Raw genomic sequence first — 16021 nt, 5'->3', positions numbered from 1 at the left:
TGCCGTGAAGCCGCTCAACCAAGGTGGTAAGTTTCCTCAGGAGAAATGGACACAAAGTAGCGGCTTCCTGGAGCTCGTTTTTTAAATAAAGGGAATGGGCTTTCCAGTGGCACTCAGTTCCTGCCACTGCCCACTGAGCTTGTCGGGCCCCTGCTGAGAGCAAAGCTGAGGGGTCCTCCCCGAGGCCTGCCCAGCAGACGCTGTCCATCACCCTAGTGTCCAGGTAAGCCCGGCCTCCTCGCCCATCCTCTTCCCACTCATACCCTCGTCTCCCCAGAGCAGCTTCTTCTCAAGGGGTGTGTCTCAGGCCATCGAGTCAGCATCACCTGTGTGCCTAGTAACAATTACTAGGCTGGCCCCAGACCTAGAAACTAGTGTATCTGGGGGCGGGCCTGGGCCTGCACCGACATCCATTTTTATTGACTAATTTTTGAAAATCACTTGTATGAAAGCATTCGAGTCTAGATAGCAGCCTTACTGATTAGAGTGATAAAAATAGCCCTGCATGTTTGAAAATCAAGATAAGCTTAAAAATCAAGATATGCTTCAATAAGTCCATTTATTTTACAATTTAATGTAAATCTAGAATATCTAACTATTTATACAAACTTAACTTTAAAAATAGCCACTTGCTATTTTACATACAAAACATTCAAAAGAAAATTCTTCATTTAGAGTGACTAAGGCTTCACATTCCAGCCCAGAGAATGGCAGCGAGGAGGGTGGCGGCGGGAAGCAGAGGCCTTGGGTGGTCCGTGCTGGCCCCAGTCCCTCAGCCCACCCTCTCCAGCACTGGGAATATCTTTATGCTTATTTTTCTTTTTCAAATAAAACTTCTACTAAAACATGTTTCTTTTTTTTTTTCCAAGACAGGTTCTCACACTGGTGCCCAGGCTGGAGTGCAGTGGCACAATCACAGCCCACTGCAGCCTGCATCTCCTTGAGCTCAGCCATCCTCCCACTTCAGCCTCCCAAGTAGCTGGGACTACAGGCATGCACTACCACACCCGGCTAATTTTTGTATTTTTTGTAGGGACAGGGGTCTCACTATATTGCCCAGGCTGGTCCCGAACTCCTGGGCTCAAGTAATCCGCCCACCTCGGCCTCCCAAGTTCTAGGGTTACAAGTGTAAGCCACTGCGACCAGCCTAAAGCTTGTTTCTGAGGGTTGAAAACCACTTTAGGGCTGTTCTTTCAAGGCAAAGGATTTGGTTCTGCTTAGAACTTGAGGAGTGGGGAATCCACGTTCTCCTTGTCAGCCTCAGGGCTCAGCTGGATCAGAGGGGAGCTCAGGTCTATGAGCTGGAAGAGAGCAGAGTGGAGGAGGTGAGCGTGGTTCCGGCTAGGGCCTCCCTTCCCCTCCCTGCACAGAGGACTGGCTGCGTGGGTCATCACAGCCGCTCGCTCGTCCTGGCTCGGGTGCACTGAAAAGCACTCTGGGCCACCACGTCTAAGAAGCTGGAAGGAGACAGGACACACACGGAGAAACCCAGGCCCCCACCATGCACATTCCTCTGTCCCACATCTGGCCCTGGGGTCTATGGGCAGGAGAGAGGAGGTCCCTGTCCAACAAGAGCTGGCAGGGTCCTGGCAGGGCACCTCAGAGGCAGCTGATCTTTGAGAAGCTCAGGCTGCCAAAGGTGCATCCTGCCCTGAGGTGTGTAGCTGAGAAGACTCAACAGCCACTCTCAAGGGTCCCACGATGGCCCTGGGAGGACGAACAATCCCAGAACTGAGGACACCCAGGGCTGAGTCAACATGAACCACCTGCCACTTCTCACCTGTCCCACCACCGGTGAAGGTTTGGCCACATTTTTATTCATGTCTGGAGTGTTTGTCATGAGGTCGATCAGAGGCCTGCTTTCAGATCCCACAGCCACGTGTGCTTCTGGGGTATCGCAGAAGTCGATGAGAGGAAGGTCAATGAGGGGCTGGCTTGCAGCATCTGGAGTGACCGCAAGTGGGTCCAGTTTGATATCTACAAGAAGAGCCTGGGTACAAAACCAAGGTTAAGAGCAGAGTCCAGCATCTTTCTGGCAACCATCTTGGGAGAATGTGAGCTTTGCTCATGTTCCAGGTGGGCTGGCGGTTTGGAAAGCCAAGGAATCAGGCGGGGCCTTGGTGGAAGGAGGCTCTGTATGGGGTGGGCCGTGCCTCTCTGACTGTCGCCCACCTCCCTGTCCATACCTGCTCACCGACAGCCACCAGCTCCTGCCACCCTGCTTCCCGCTTCCTCAACTTTGATGCCTGACCCTCGCCTTAGTCAAATGCAGGGCAAAGGTGTTACTTTTTTCTCCCCTGGAGGCCTGGAAGTCCTGACTGCCTCCCTTTGGGTTGCTTGGCACGGAGGCACTGGCCCCAGGATGAAGCATGGCAGGGAACTCCGCCAGCCACAGCCCTGGGTTCCACGGGCTTCCCGAGCAGCCTCCAGGAATCTCAGCTAACAGAACCCAGCTGCGCCCGTTCTGCCCACCTCATTAGGGGCTGCATCTCCACCCGGCTTGGCTTCCTCCCGAGCTACTTCTGTGGCAGTACTTTTGGAGAAAGTAGAATCGCTTTCCTCTGGAGAAAAGTTAAGTGCCTGAGGCACACGGGAAGGAGGAGAACCCCTGTCAGGGGACACATCCACCAGCCTGGAATCTGTCTTTCTGTTGCTCTCCCTTGTTGGTTCAGTTCTGTGGGAAGGAAAAAAACTTATGAGGAAATGTTTCTAAAATGCTCGTTCACTTGGCTGATGTGGGAAGCAGGTCACTCTGGAGGAACAGTGTCCTGGGTGGAGTGCGTCCCGGCTCCAGGGCCTTCACCCTCCAGACCCCCAGTTTCCTGTGTATGGAAGGGGCTCAGCGATCTCTCCAGTTCCTCTCAGCTCACAAATCTTAGCTGTCCAGCATCACCAGGGGCTGATGTTAGCCCCTTTCTTTCTAGTTACTAAACACAAGGTAATGCTCACGCCCGTCACCTCCTGAAGGGAGCCCAGACCACACACAGGGACCCCTCCTCGAGCCACGGCCAGCTCCTCCTCGCATGCAGCTAGTGGGGGGCTTCTCCTAGGCCTAGGTGGGTATGCAGCTGGCTCCTCCTGCCCCAGATGCCCCCTCCCCTGCTGCCCAGTGCCCTGATCAGGGCTGAGGCCCCGGGTACAGGCTGCTCACACCAGCTCTCCAATGGCGTCTCCCACAGGACCCCGCACGGGCGCTGCTGGGCTTGCCTGCTGCCCACAGGTCCTCGAGTACCTGCCACGCAAAACTGAATTCCTTCCGGAAACCCAGCAAAGCCGCAGGTCCATCAACTAACACAGAGTACCTTCTTTTTAATACTTCAGAGGTTTCATAAGAAAATTCCAAAAACAAGCAGAATTTTGTTTCTACATTTACACTTACAAACATACAAGATAGTTAAACACATATTCCTATTTATATATCAGATCTGGTGTTTTCAGTGAGGCCTTGTTTCTCATTTTCTCTTGAGCATTCCATGCCTTTCCCTCTCCCTCTGTAATGCACACACATGCCAGCATATTTTCTTCCAGAGTCTTCTGCATTATCATAGAACTACACAGATACACACAGGGTCAACACCTACTGTTGGTAGATGTACATACACAGAAACATATAAGATATATAAAAATATGTAATTTGTGTATAAATACACGGATATTATATATGGTTTTTTGTTTTGTTTTGTTTTTCGTTTTTTTGAGACAGGGTCTCTGTTGCACAGGCTGGAGTGCAGTGGTGCGATCTTGGCTCACCCCAACCTCTGCCTCCCAGGATCAAGTGATTCTCCTGCCTCAGCCGCCTGAGTAGCTGGGATTACAGGCGCATGCCACCATGATGCCCAGCTAATTTTTGTATTTTTAGTACAGACAGGGTCTTACCATGTTGGCCAGGTCGGTCTCGAACTCCTGACCTCGTGATCTGCCCACCTCGGGCTCCCAAAGTGCTGGGATTACAGGCGTGAGCCACCGCGCCCGGCTAAGATAGTTAACTTTACACACTAGCATGATCTGTTTCAAAGGTTATACACGACTGAGGTGTGACTTCATTGGAATCAGGTGCCTTTTTCAATCTTTAATCATTTCTGAGCTCCAGCTATGGCTTACTTCATGTGTTCTGGGTCAATTTAGATAAATTTTATTTTATTTATTTTATTTATTTTAATTTAATTTTTACAGACGGGGTCTCACTCTGTCCCCCAGGCTGGAGTGCAACGGGGCAATCTCAGCTCACTGCAGCCTCAACCTCCTGGGCTCAAGTGATCCTCCCACCTCAGCCCCCTAAATAGCTGGGACTACAGTGCACGCCACCACACCTAGCTTATTTTTGTATTTTTTGTAGAGATGGGGTTTTGCCATGTTACCCAGGTTGATCTCAAACTCCTGAGCTCAGGCAGACTGCCTGCCTCGGCCTCCCAAAATGCTGGGATTACAGGCGTGAGCCACCACACCTGGCCAATAACTTGCAAATTTTAGAAAACCATTAGGTTTTCAAATTGATTATCAGAGAATTACAGGCAGTATTTCCTTGTAATACCTTTAATTTTCCTCTATGCTCATGTCTATTGCATTTTCTCTTTGCAATGAAAAAAAAAACAAACAAACTTTCCAAATACTATTTACTTCACTAAAACCTGGAGCAAGGCAAGAAAAAGGTATGTCACTGTCTGGGACAGCAAGCCTAGGAATTTGAGACCAATTTATTACCACCTTCATGTCTTACCTCATTGCAGAGTTCTTGCGGGGCTCGGAGGAAAGTCTCCGAGCTGGCACACACAGGGGAGAGCCCACGGCCCTGGGCATCGTTTTGGGGGTCATCGGTGGAAGGCCAGAGAAGCGCCGGCTGGCGGGTGTGGGCAAGGCTGACACACGCCGTGCGCTCAGCAGGCTTTGTGGTGCTGGCCCAGATGAGCGTCTAACCGGGGTGCTGTGGACAGTGACCCTGTCAAACACAACATCAGTGTCGTAAGCTGAGATGACATAAAAAAAGTCAAATCTAATCATTCAGCCTGTGCTAATGCAGTGCTGAGTGCTTTGGTTTCAGCCTAGAAGAGCCAAGCCAGGGAGCCTGTGTGAGCTCTGCTCTCCTGGGACAGGCCCCAAGGCGGGCAAGGCTCCGAGCTGCTACCAACCCATCCTGGCGTGGGCTTCGGGCTCCCAGTGGGAATGGCTTCACTGCTCTTCCTCACAGGCAACTCAAAAGAAAATTGATCAAATGTGATTACACTTTACGGATGCTACCATTAAATGTCACTTCACACGAGGTTCAGAAGAGACTGAGCAAATCATCTTTCAGTTGGTGTCACAGATATTGCCATAAAGAAGTCAGAGCCGCAGCCTGTCTGGTGGGCCAGCGAATGGGGGAGCAGGTCTCGCTGCACGCCCATTCATACCCAGGCTTAAGGTCGCCTGAATCAGATGTGAACACAAATGAGTGAAGAGGAAGCTGGGCACTTGGTCCTCACACCCCTCACGTCCCTGGCAATACCTGTGGTTCGGGCTACCCATGGGTCTTGCCTAACTGTTGCTTTCTTGTGTTGCTGTTGATGAAGAAGAGGCTGAGTCAACTGGCATTTGCTGTGGACTGAATGTCTGTGTCCCCAGATTCATGTGCTGAAATCCTAGCCCCCAAGGTGATGGCATTAGAAGGTGGGGCCTTTAGGAGGAGATCAGGTCATGGAGCCAAAGCCTCAGGAATGGGATCTGTGCCCTTATAAAAGAGGGCACATTGGTGCATACCTGTGGTCCCAGCTACTCAGGAGGCTGGAGTGTGAGGATCACTTGAACCCAGGAGGCAGAGGTTACAGTGAGCCATGATTGCACTACTGCACTCCAGCCTGGGCAACAGAGCAAGACCCTGTCTCAAAAAAATAAACAAACATAGGCCGGGCAGGTGGCTCACACCTGTCATCCCAGCACTTTGGGAGGCCGAGGCGGGTGGATCACGGGGTCAGGAGATCAAGACCATCCTGGCTAACACGGTGAAACCCCATCTCTACTAAAAATACAAAAAATGAGCCGGGTGTGGTGGCATGTGCCTGTGGTCCCAGCTGCTCGTGAGGCTGAGGCAGGAGAATTGCTTGAATGTAGGAAGCGGAGGTTGCAGTGAGCCAAGATCACGCCACTGCACTCCAGCCTAGGTGACAGAGCGAGTCTCCATCTCAAAATAAATAAATAAATAAATAAATAAACATAAAAGAAACTTGTTCACCCCTAACCCAGTGAGGACAGAGAAGGCGGCAGCTGTGAATCAGGAAACAGGCCCTCACCAGACACCAAATCTGCAGGTGCCTTGATCTTGGATTTCTAGCCTCCAGAATTGTGAGAAACAAATGTTTGTTGTTCAAGCTACATAGTCGATAGAACGTTTGTTATAGTAGCCCAAAAAGGACAAAGACATTATTTTAAAATAAAATGAGTCAAGGACATCCCACCACCATGGCCCCTCGGGAGGCCAGGGAGACCTGTCTATTGCTCTATTCTGGGCAATTGTTACGTTCTTCAAAAGGAGCCTGAAAACAGACTGACTCTAGCCTATTTAAATGGAAGAAAAGCAACGAGGCTGAAATCAAGAGAGAAACAGAATCACTCCAGAGAGCAACTGCTGTCAACCCCAGCTGCTGCTCTCCGCCAAGTTCTAGGATTCCCCACCCTCCTCCCTTTATTGCTAAGTTCTGGCAGCCCCACCACAAATTCCAGTGAAAATAAAAATTCTGGCCAGGCGCGGTGGCTCACGCCTGTAATCCCAGCACTTTGCGAGGCCAAGGCTGGTGGATCACGAGGCCAGGAGATTGAGACCATCCTGGCTAACACAGTGAAACCCCGTCTCTACTAAAAATACAAAAAATTAGCCGGGCGTGGTGGCGGGCGCCTGTAGTCCCAGCTACTTGGGAGGCTGAGGCAGGAGAATGGCGTGAACCCAGGAGGCAGAGCTTACCGTGAGCCGAGATCGTGCCACTGCCCTCCAGCCTGGGTGACAGAGCGAGACTCTGTCTCAAAAAAAAAGAAAAGAAAAGAAAAGAAAAGAAAAATTCCAGTAAATGTAATTCTCAAAGTAACCCTGGGTGAGGTGAGGAAACTGAGGCACAGAGAGGCAAGTGAGGTGGCCAGTGGCTGCCTGGCTCTGGTCTTTGCTCTTCACCACCATGCGTGGGAGGGACGGCAGCTTAGCACGGCACCACGCGCAGCACGTGAGGGACTGGCTAGTTCGACCTCGCGAAGCGTGTCCCAAGCTCACACAGGAGGAAACTAAAGCCCAGAGTCACCAAAAGACTTGCAAGTGGCCCCAGCTGAGCTTGGGCCATCCCTACTTGACGTGAGGAAAAAGGTCGGCAACATTCGGGAACTTAAACTGGATCAAAGACCAGGAAGTGGTGGAGCTGGGATTCAAAGCCAAGTCGGGCCGGGCGCGGTGGCTCACGCCTGTAATCCCAGCACTTTGGGAGGCAGAGGCGGGCGGATCACGAGGCCAGGAGATCGAGACCATCCTGGCTAACACGGTGAAACCCCATCTCTACTAAAAAAAAATACAAAAATAATTAGCCGGGTGTGGTGGCGGGTGCCTGTAGTCCCAGCTACTCGGGAGGCTGAGGCAGGAGAATGGCGTGAACCCGGGAGGTGGAGTTTGCAGTGAGCCGAGATCGTGCCACTGCACTCCAGCCTGGGCGACAGAGCAAGACTCCATCTCAAAAAGAAAAAAAAAGCCAAGTCAGAATCAAGGTGCCACGCCAGTGCTCTTCAACTGCGGTACAAGTCACAGTCACCCAGGAGCTTTAGGAAATCCAGCTGCTGGGCTTCAGCCTAGATGAACCAAATCAGAACCCCTGGGGTGGGCTGGGCACGGGCAGTCCTAAGAGCGCCGGAGGGACTTCTGCTGTGCAGCCTGGCATGGCAACCACACCAGTCCAGGGCTGGGAGCTGCCGTACTGCATCGCGGAAGTCTCAGATGTCTTAAGTCTGCAGTAGATCTAAAAGGGGCTGGTACACATCAGGAGCTCGGCCTGCACCCAAGAGACTGGCGTGGAAGCCAGATGCGCAGGCCAGGCTGCAGGGTTACCAAATGCTTGAGGTAAGCAGATGCGTGAGTCATTCTACAGCAATAAAGAGAGGAAGCGGACCGACGTCACTCACCTGCCAACTGACATGCACGACTGCGGCCGCTGTGCCCGCGAAAGCTTTGGTGTTGAGCTGTCCGGGGAGTCACCTAAGTCCAAGAAAGGAAGTGTGCGGTCAGGTAAAGTGATCAGGGGGAGACCTACTGTTGGGGGATCGTCACCGAATGGGCAATTCTCCGAGTATCTCCACTGTCCCAACTTGAGTGTAGGTGGCACTGGCTCAGACAAGTACACAAAGGGCCACCCTGCTGCAGGCAGCCACATGAGAGGCATTCACCCCTACACGGGGACCCCTGCCCAGGCAAAGGCTGTGGTCTGATGGATGGACACGGGGGAGAAAGAGAAGAGCCATCTTCACTGCACCGCCCCACCCTGGCTGTATATCCCATCAGGGCCGAGCACGACCTTCACAGAGCGAATCGACTTGTCAGACGGCACCTGCATGCGCTAGACACTTGCCCACAGGAACAACACCGCAGGGGTTTAGCTTCCCAGGCACGTGCAATAGAGCCCACATTCCCTCAGTTTCCCGAACCATGACTTTACTGGGATAATAATAATCCATTACACTGTGTTTGTGCTGTTTTAGTTGACAAGCATTTCCATGTGTATGATCTCATCTGATATTCACAACGGGATGAAAAGCAGGCTCAGAGGGCAAAGGGGTCACCAGTTACCGAGCTAAGGCCCAACACAGGCCCCAGAGGTCCAGTCCCGCCACCACCCCCTAAGACACTGGCTCCATGGTTCCTCCTCCACTATACTGGCTCCTTGAAAATCCCAGTGTGCACTTGAGTATCAGCACATGTGCTCTGGGGCCTCCAAAGCCTCAGGCACCAGGACCCCCTTGGAACACCTTGCTATGTCTGGGAAGCCATGGGAAAAGAGGCTGTCCCTCAGAGCCCCTTACCCCAGCACCAAGAGGGAAGGGTGGGGCCTGGAGCTGAGGCCTCTTCTCCACAGGTGCTTCCAGGAGGCCAGGCGAGGGTCCAGGCTGCTGCCCCCACAGACAGCCCCTCTCTCTGGCAACACCACAGCTGCTGCTGGGCCCTCCATCTTAACAAGCCCATGCCCGCCCTCCTGCCCCTGCACCCAAGCTCCTGTCCCACGTCCCTGCCCCGCTTTAAACCAGATCTCCTCAAAAAGGCTGCCTGCACTTACATTTCCTCTCTCCTGCTCTTTTTTTTTTTTTTTTTTTTTGAGACAGAGTCTCTCTCTGTCGCCCAGGCTGGAGTGCAGTGCCATGATCTCGGCTCACTGCAACCTCCGCCTCCTGGGTTCAAGTGATTCTTGTGCCTCAGCCTCCTGAGTAGCTGGAATTATAGGTGCCCGCCACCACGCCCGGCTAATTTTTGTATTGTTAGTAGAGACAGGGTTTTGCCATGTTGGCCAGGCTGGTCTTGAACTCCTGACCTCAAGTGATTGCTTGCCTCGGCCTCCCAAAGTGCTGGGATTACAGGCGTGAGCCACTGCCCCAGCCTCTCCTATTCTTTTTTTTTTTTTTTTTTTGAGACGGAGTCTCGCTCTGTCGCCCAGGCTGGAGTGCAGTGGCGCGATCTCGGCTCACTGCAAGCTCCGCCTCCCGGGTTCACGCCATTCTCCTGCCTCAGCCTCCCAAGTAGCTGGGACTACAGGCGCCCGCTACCACGCCCGGCTAATTTTTGTATTTTTAGTAGAGATGGGGTTTCACTGTGTTTCTCCTACTCTTTTAAAAATCACCTCTATCAAAGTGATTCACGCACAGAGTTTTTAAAAATGAAGGTTAAAATTTTATGAGACAAACAAGTCTCCCACCACACCCAGCTCTGCTTCCAGCGTGCTGGCAGCTTCTTGCGATGTCTACCTTCACTCATTTCTAAATCACACACCCACATTGCTACCTCCGCATTCTTCAGAAACTCCATTTGTTACAAGAGTTAAGAATCTGCCCCTCACACCTCCCCACCGCCCCCACCTGTGCGTTCACCAGGCCTCCATGTTCACCCCAGCACTGGAGAGGCGCACAGCTCACACACAGCTGAGCCAAACATGCTCCCACCCTCTCTCCACCTCCGTTTTCAGTTTGTTTGTTTCTTTTCTTTCTTACAAGAAACAAGGTCTTGCTCTGTCACCCAGGCTGGAGTGCAGTGGCTTGATCACTGCTCACTGCAGCCTTGAACTCCTGGGTTCAAGTAATCTTCCTGCCTCAGTCTCCCAAGTAGCTGGGACTACAGGTGCCCAGCACCATGTCCAGCTAAATGTTTTTGAAAATTTTTTTGTAGAATCGGGGTCTCACTGTGTCGCCCAGGCTGGTGTTTGTTTTCTTTTATGGAGTGGGGTGGTCTGTGACTAAATCATCCCATAATCCCTGTCTTTTGGGAACATTCTTGGGTCACTGACCCCGCACCATTCACAGAGGTCTTTGTGAGACCCAAGTTGGTCACTCCTGGCGGGTGTGGAGGCAAGCCCACCTCTCTCTCCCTCGCCGCCTCCCTCTCCCTTGCCGCCTCCCGTGTTGGCTCCCTCTCTCCCGAGACCCCTTCCTCTCGGTTGTCCTCTCCCTCAGCTGGGTGGAGCGCACTCTTCAGCAGCTTCCATGGTGGCACGGGAAGGTCATTCTTATGAAACAGAACACAAACAAGTCATCTCCTGACACCCTCACGACTGCCCTAGGGCCGCCTGAGCACACACACCTCCCAGGCCCACATCAGCTCTTCCCTAAACCTGGACGGCGCGTCTCCACTGCAGCTCCCAGTACCGGGGAGGCAAACTCCAAAGCCGGAATTCCAAGTCTCAATCCTCTGGGTGACCCGGCAGCGTGGACTCATAGTAAATAGCAACATTTGTAACTGGACTGTTTTACAAAGAATGCTGCTTGCCTCGAGTATTTTGAGAAAGTGCACATATGAAAGGCTCCACTACAGGGCACCATTCATGTGGTCCCACGCTGTGAGTGCCCTCAGCCCTCACCTCTCCTCCACGGTGACAGCTGGTGTCACAGCCAATGAGCAACACCACCAGTGCTCTCAGCCAAAAAGTGCGCACCACCACGTGCCTCCCAGAGCTGTGTGTTCCCAACAGCGTGGCCGCTCCCTTGGGGCCTCTCTTCCGGCCAGTGCTGAGTTTGTGGGACCAGTTTTGACCCTGATGAATGACCAAAGGTGTGCAAGAGACAGTCCTGTTCCCAGCATTGTGGAGAGAGGAGGAACCGCCTGCTGAAGGTGAAATGCACATCTGAGAGGTGCGTAAGGAGCCCGCAGGGACACGGTCTGGGAAACAGGGCAAAGCCAACAGGGAATTTGGGATTAGCAGAAGTCCTGTGGCATCAAGCAGCCCGACAGCCAGGAGACCAGCCGACACTTGTGCCAACGTGGTCAGGAGAGACATGGCAGACGCATGTCCTGGCTCCAGGCATTCAGGCAGAAGGGAAGCAAACACTACTGAACACACCTCCACGTGACCTGGGCCGTAGGGTGTCCCTGCAGAACCCACCCAGTCACAGCTCGCATTTCTTTTCTTTTTTTTGAGACAGTCTCGTTCTGTCGCCCAGGCTGGAGTGCAGTGACACCATCTCGGCTTACTACAACCTCTGCCTCCTGGCTCAAGTGATTCTCCTGCCTCAGCTTCCCAAGTAGCTGGGATTACAGGCATGCGCCACCATTCCTGGCTAATTTTTGTATTTTTAGTAGAGACAGGGTTTCACCATGTTGACCAGGCTGGTCTCGAACTCCTGACCTCAGGTGATCTGCTCACCTCGGCCTCCCAAAGTGCTAGGATTACAGGCGTGAGCCACCGTGCCCAGCTCACAGCTCCCATCTCTACAAACTCAGCTCTCTGCTGTTGAAACCTACACTGAGGTCTCCAGCTGTGGCTTCTCCTCTGAGCTCTCAGCCTGCTCCACCCCTCAGCTGCAGCCTAAGTGGCCTCTCATCCTCACTACTTCCAAAATGGGGCCGTGGACTCTGCCCGCTGCCTCTTCCAGCCCTCCTGTCACATGAGCGGCAGCACCCAGGTTCCGCCAGAACCTCAGGGACACTCGAGTCCCTCTCTGCACTGCCACATGAGCCCTAAGCTACCAGAACGTCAGGCAGACTGCAGCGCTCCAGCCTCCTTCCCCAGCACTAGCTTCCTCCCCAACACAGTGAGGGCCAGGTCCGCATTACCCTCCCCACCACTCTTCGGCCCAGAGACTCTGCTCTTCCCTCTGTGGAGGGACCTTCTGAAGATCAAGTCGCTCTGCTCTGATCTCTCGTATGCACGTCCTCCTGTACTGACGCTCTGGTCCGCTCTGGTCATGCGGCGCTCTGGGAGCCGGCCTCGGGCTGCCCCTCCGTCTTCATCTCTTCTTACCCTGCCCCTCGGTCACTGACTGGCTGAGGTTGCTAGTTTTTGTTCAACAGCTACTTTCCTCTTCTTCTCAGTAAGAAATTTCAGCTGTGTGCAGAATAAAGACAACGTGTCCTAGCATCCTGTGCAGGGAAGCGTCGTGATCAATGGGACACAAACGGAGTCACAGGGACAACTTGCAGTGAGGGTCCTTGAAAGGTGGGGATTTGCTCTTCTTCACCTAGAAGAAGGCTTCCTGCCGGGAGGTACGAGGGCCAGAGCCGGTGCAGCCACACTAGACCACGAGGATGAGAAGCTCATCACGGCAACACAGGATGGAGGAAGCCTGGGTCCCTGACACCAAGGAGTACTGACCAGCTGTCGCACGTCTACGCGGAATCCCAACCGCAGCGGCTGCACTCCCACCCTCCGGCCCCCGTGCTGCTCCCAGAGCGCGCCCCGCGCCTTCCTGCCCCAGGACCTCTGCACTCGCCATTGCCTCTGCCTGGAGTGCTCCCCCTTGCACTTTCCTACCGGCTGCCTCAGTCTCCTGATTCAGATCTCAGTCCCGTGTCACCTCCTGACCATCTTTGCCAAAGAACCACCCGATGCAAATTCCTCCCCAAACACGCCAGCTCCAGGACACCATCTTCCCTTAGTCGCTTTGTTGTGCTAGGATCTGCAGGCCTGCTCATCTGATAACATTGCGTATCTTTTCCTATTAAACAGAAATTCAGTGAGAGTAGGTCTGTCTTATCATGATGTCCCTTGTCCCCCAAAGCATTCCAGCACAGAGAAGACACTCAGCAGAACAGCTTGTTCCTATAGCAGGACTCAGAATGCAGTTTCTGGGAGTTGCAGGCTGCCTGTGCTGGCCGGCACTGCCAGAACTTAAAATCCTCAAGCACCCAGAGGGCAGATCTGCCTGACAGAGGAGGCCAGGACGCTCCTCTCACCTTAAGTCAGCTCTGAGAACTTTCTGCATTGCACACAATTGTTCAAATAATTCATGAAAACTTTACAAACACCCACCCACTAATGGCCAGACACCTGCTGGGGCCAGTGGCCTCACTGACTGGAGAAGGCAGTGGCTGGAGCTCAGGAGGCTGAGGTGGCTGCAATCTGAGGGCCAGAAACTAGAGAGGAGGGGGCTACTCCGACAGAACGAGCTCTAGGAACCCAAGGGGAATCTCGAGTCTCTGGCTGAGCACCAGGCAGTGCACAGGTGCAGGGCAGGAGTCCTCAAGGTCAAGAGAAGAGCAACTACCAGGGAGCAATGAGCGGAGCTCACAGGGCCGAGAAACCGCCGTCTTACCAGGGAGCAACGAGCGGAGCTCACAGGGCCGAGAAGGCGTCATCTTGCAGCAGCAGGAGTGCAGGGGTCTCGCGGGCCTTGCGGGACACACGGGTGTGCAGCAGAGGCCTTGGGAAGGACGCCGGTGGCAGGAGGCAGAAAGGCTATGCTAGACCCACCACTTCAAAGCATAAAAAGCCTCGGAAGGATGGTCTGCACCTTAACTGCCTGCCAAGCCCAACCCAACTCCTCAGAGAAAGACAACAAAATCCAGACATTCAAAAGTGTACACCTGACAATATCCAACAACCAAGAAAAACTTGTGAAAAAAATGAGGCCAAAACCCGGAAACAAAATTAGTCAGTCGAAACAGACCCCAAAATGATGGGGAAGATGGTATGAGAAGAATCGTAGACCCTAAAACCATTATCAATTTGCTCACGAGGATGTAAAAGAAAACCCAAGTACCATGAGAAGAAATAAGGGGAAACTATTATGTTAGAAACGAAGTTAACTGGATGGGCTTCACAGCTATTAGGCACTGCAGAAGAAATGATATCTGACAACAGAAACTACCCAAACCGTAGCTCAAGGAAAAAGGCTGGGCCGGGCACGGTGGCTCACGCCTGTAATCCCAGCAGTTTGAGAGGCTGAGATGGGTGGGTCACTTGAGGTCAGGAGTTGGAGACCAGCCTGGCCAACATGGCGAAACCCCATCTCTACCAAAAATACAAAAAAAAAATTAGCTGGGTGTGGTGGTGGGCACCTGTAATCCCAGCTACTCGGGAGGCTGAGGCAGGAGAATTGCTTGAACTCGGTAGGTGGAGGTTACGGTGAGCCGAGATCGCGCCACTGCATTCCACCCTGGGTGACAGAGCGAGACTCCGTCTCAAAAAACAAAAAACAAAAAAAAAAAAAAAAAAAAGAAAGAAAAGAAAAAAGATAAGAAAAAGAAAAAAGGCTGAAATAAAAAAAGAACAGAGCTTTGGTGTCCTGTGAGACAACGTCAAGAGGCCTGAAATAGATGTGATTAGAGTCCTAGGAAATAAAGTGGAAAGAGGAAAAGATAGCTGAAGAAATAATGGCCAACGTTTTCCAAATTTGCTGAAAAAAACCAACCCACAGATCAAAGAAGCTTAAGAAACCCTCAGCGGGATAAAGACAAAGAAAGCCACCTCAAAGCACATAATAATCAAATCGCCGACAGTAACACTAAAGAGAAAACCTTATAAGCAGCCTACGAGCACCGGGGTGTCACACACACAGGAACGAACGTAAGACATTCGGGGAGCCTCCACTGACCCCCCAAAACAACGTGGGCGAGAAGACAGCGGGTCACACCTGAAAGCACTGTCGGAGGAAAGAACTAAAAACACCATCACTGCCATCAATAATTGTTTAAAACTTTAAATGCAATTTCTTCAGTATTTTTTAAAGACACATTAAAATGTATCTATTACTCACCAATAGAAAACTTAGGAATTTTAAATTGATTTGTAGGAGTAGGCATAACCTTTGTCTTGGAATTTAGACAGGAATCTCGCCGTCTGATACTTCTAGTCTTATTCAATTGAGAAGATTCTGACCAAGTGCAACTGGAGTTCAGCCACTGGCCGCCACCTTCCGGAGTCTGGGGTTGGGTGGGGGATGCTGAGGGGGGTGCCGTGAGCTGCTCCGCTGCCAGCTCAGAAACATCGACCCGCTTGGCTTGCCAGGAGGGTGCCCCCACAGGGCCTGCAGGCAGAGCTGACCGCAGCATGGCGGGTCCCATTCTGCCTGACTTGCTGATGTTTGACAGAGGCCGGGAGCTATTTGCAGGAATACTTGCAAATTCACTTGATTTAGCTAGAAGGGTATACACACAAAAATCACATTATTATAAAATTATGAAGCTATTTAACAAACACACAGAAGTTATGCTGTCTTTAGCATATCTACCTTAAACATAAGACACGTTAACAATATTCTATAAGCCCTTCAGGCAACATCATCAAACACAGGATGGCTCAGGCAGCTTTTAGCTTAGCTGAGTGTATTCTAAGGTACTTATTCTCAAAATAATTACTAACATGTACATAAGCATGCATAAATTCAAGCTCTCCTATCTTCGTTGATTATGTTGGCAGGAGAAATCTACATTAGTTGAGCAGATGGAAGGGGATAGTCTAGTCACATGTCTCACCTGTCTGGTCACAGAGGTGGGCAGGGAACAAGGAAAAAAGACGCAATTGTTACTGGTTGATTCCTTTAAAATTACAAGGAGGCTGGGTCATATTAACCATAAGCACTATTTAAAATAGAAGACCAGATAAAC

The 16021-nt window shown here is 51.9% G+C and overlaps 1 protein-coding gene across 1 annotated transcript in view; it reads right to left on the bottom strand.

The window, feature by feature from the left end:
• Window positions 1-540: 540 nt before the first annotated feature.
• GTSE1 (G2 and S-phase expressed 1) overlaps window positions 541-16021 on the bottom strand; it is a 34751-nt gene continuing 19270 nt past the window's right edge. Inside the window, exons 7-12 of the mRNA XM_009438623.5 lie at window positions 15172-15552; window positions 8125-8197; window positions 4718-4936; window positions 2473-2674; window positions 1781-1990; window positions 541-1301 (exon numbers count right to left, since the gene is read on the bottom strand). Coding sequence (XP_009436898.1) covers window positions 1218-1301; window positions 1781-1990; window positions 2473-2674; window positions 4718-4936; window positions 8125-8197; window positions 15172-15552 — 1169 coding nt within the window. The 3' untranslated portion in view covers window positions 541-1217. The remainder of the gene's footprint in view (window positions 1302-1780; window positions 1991-2472; window positions 2675-4717; window positions 4937-8124; window positions 8198-15171; window positions 15553-16021) is intronic.

The sequence above is a fragment of the Pan troglodytes genome, chromosome 23 (assembly GCF_028858775.2).
Source record: "Pan troglodytes isolate AG18354 chromosome 23, NHGRI_mPanTro3-v2.0_pri, whole genome shotgun sequence".
In the NCBI taxonomy this organism is placed as follows: domain Eukaryota; kingdom Metazoa; phylum Chordata; class Mammalia; order Primates; family Hominidae; genus Pan; species Pan troglodytes.
Note: the sequence above shows the minus strand (reverse complement) of the source record. Positions and strands in the feature narration are given on the sequence as shown.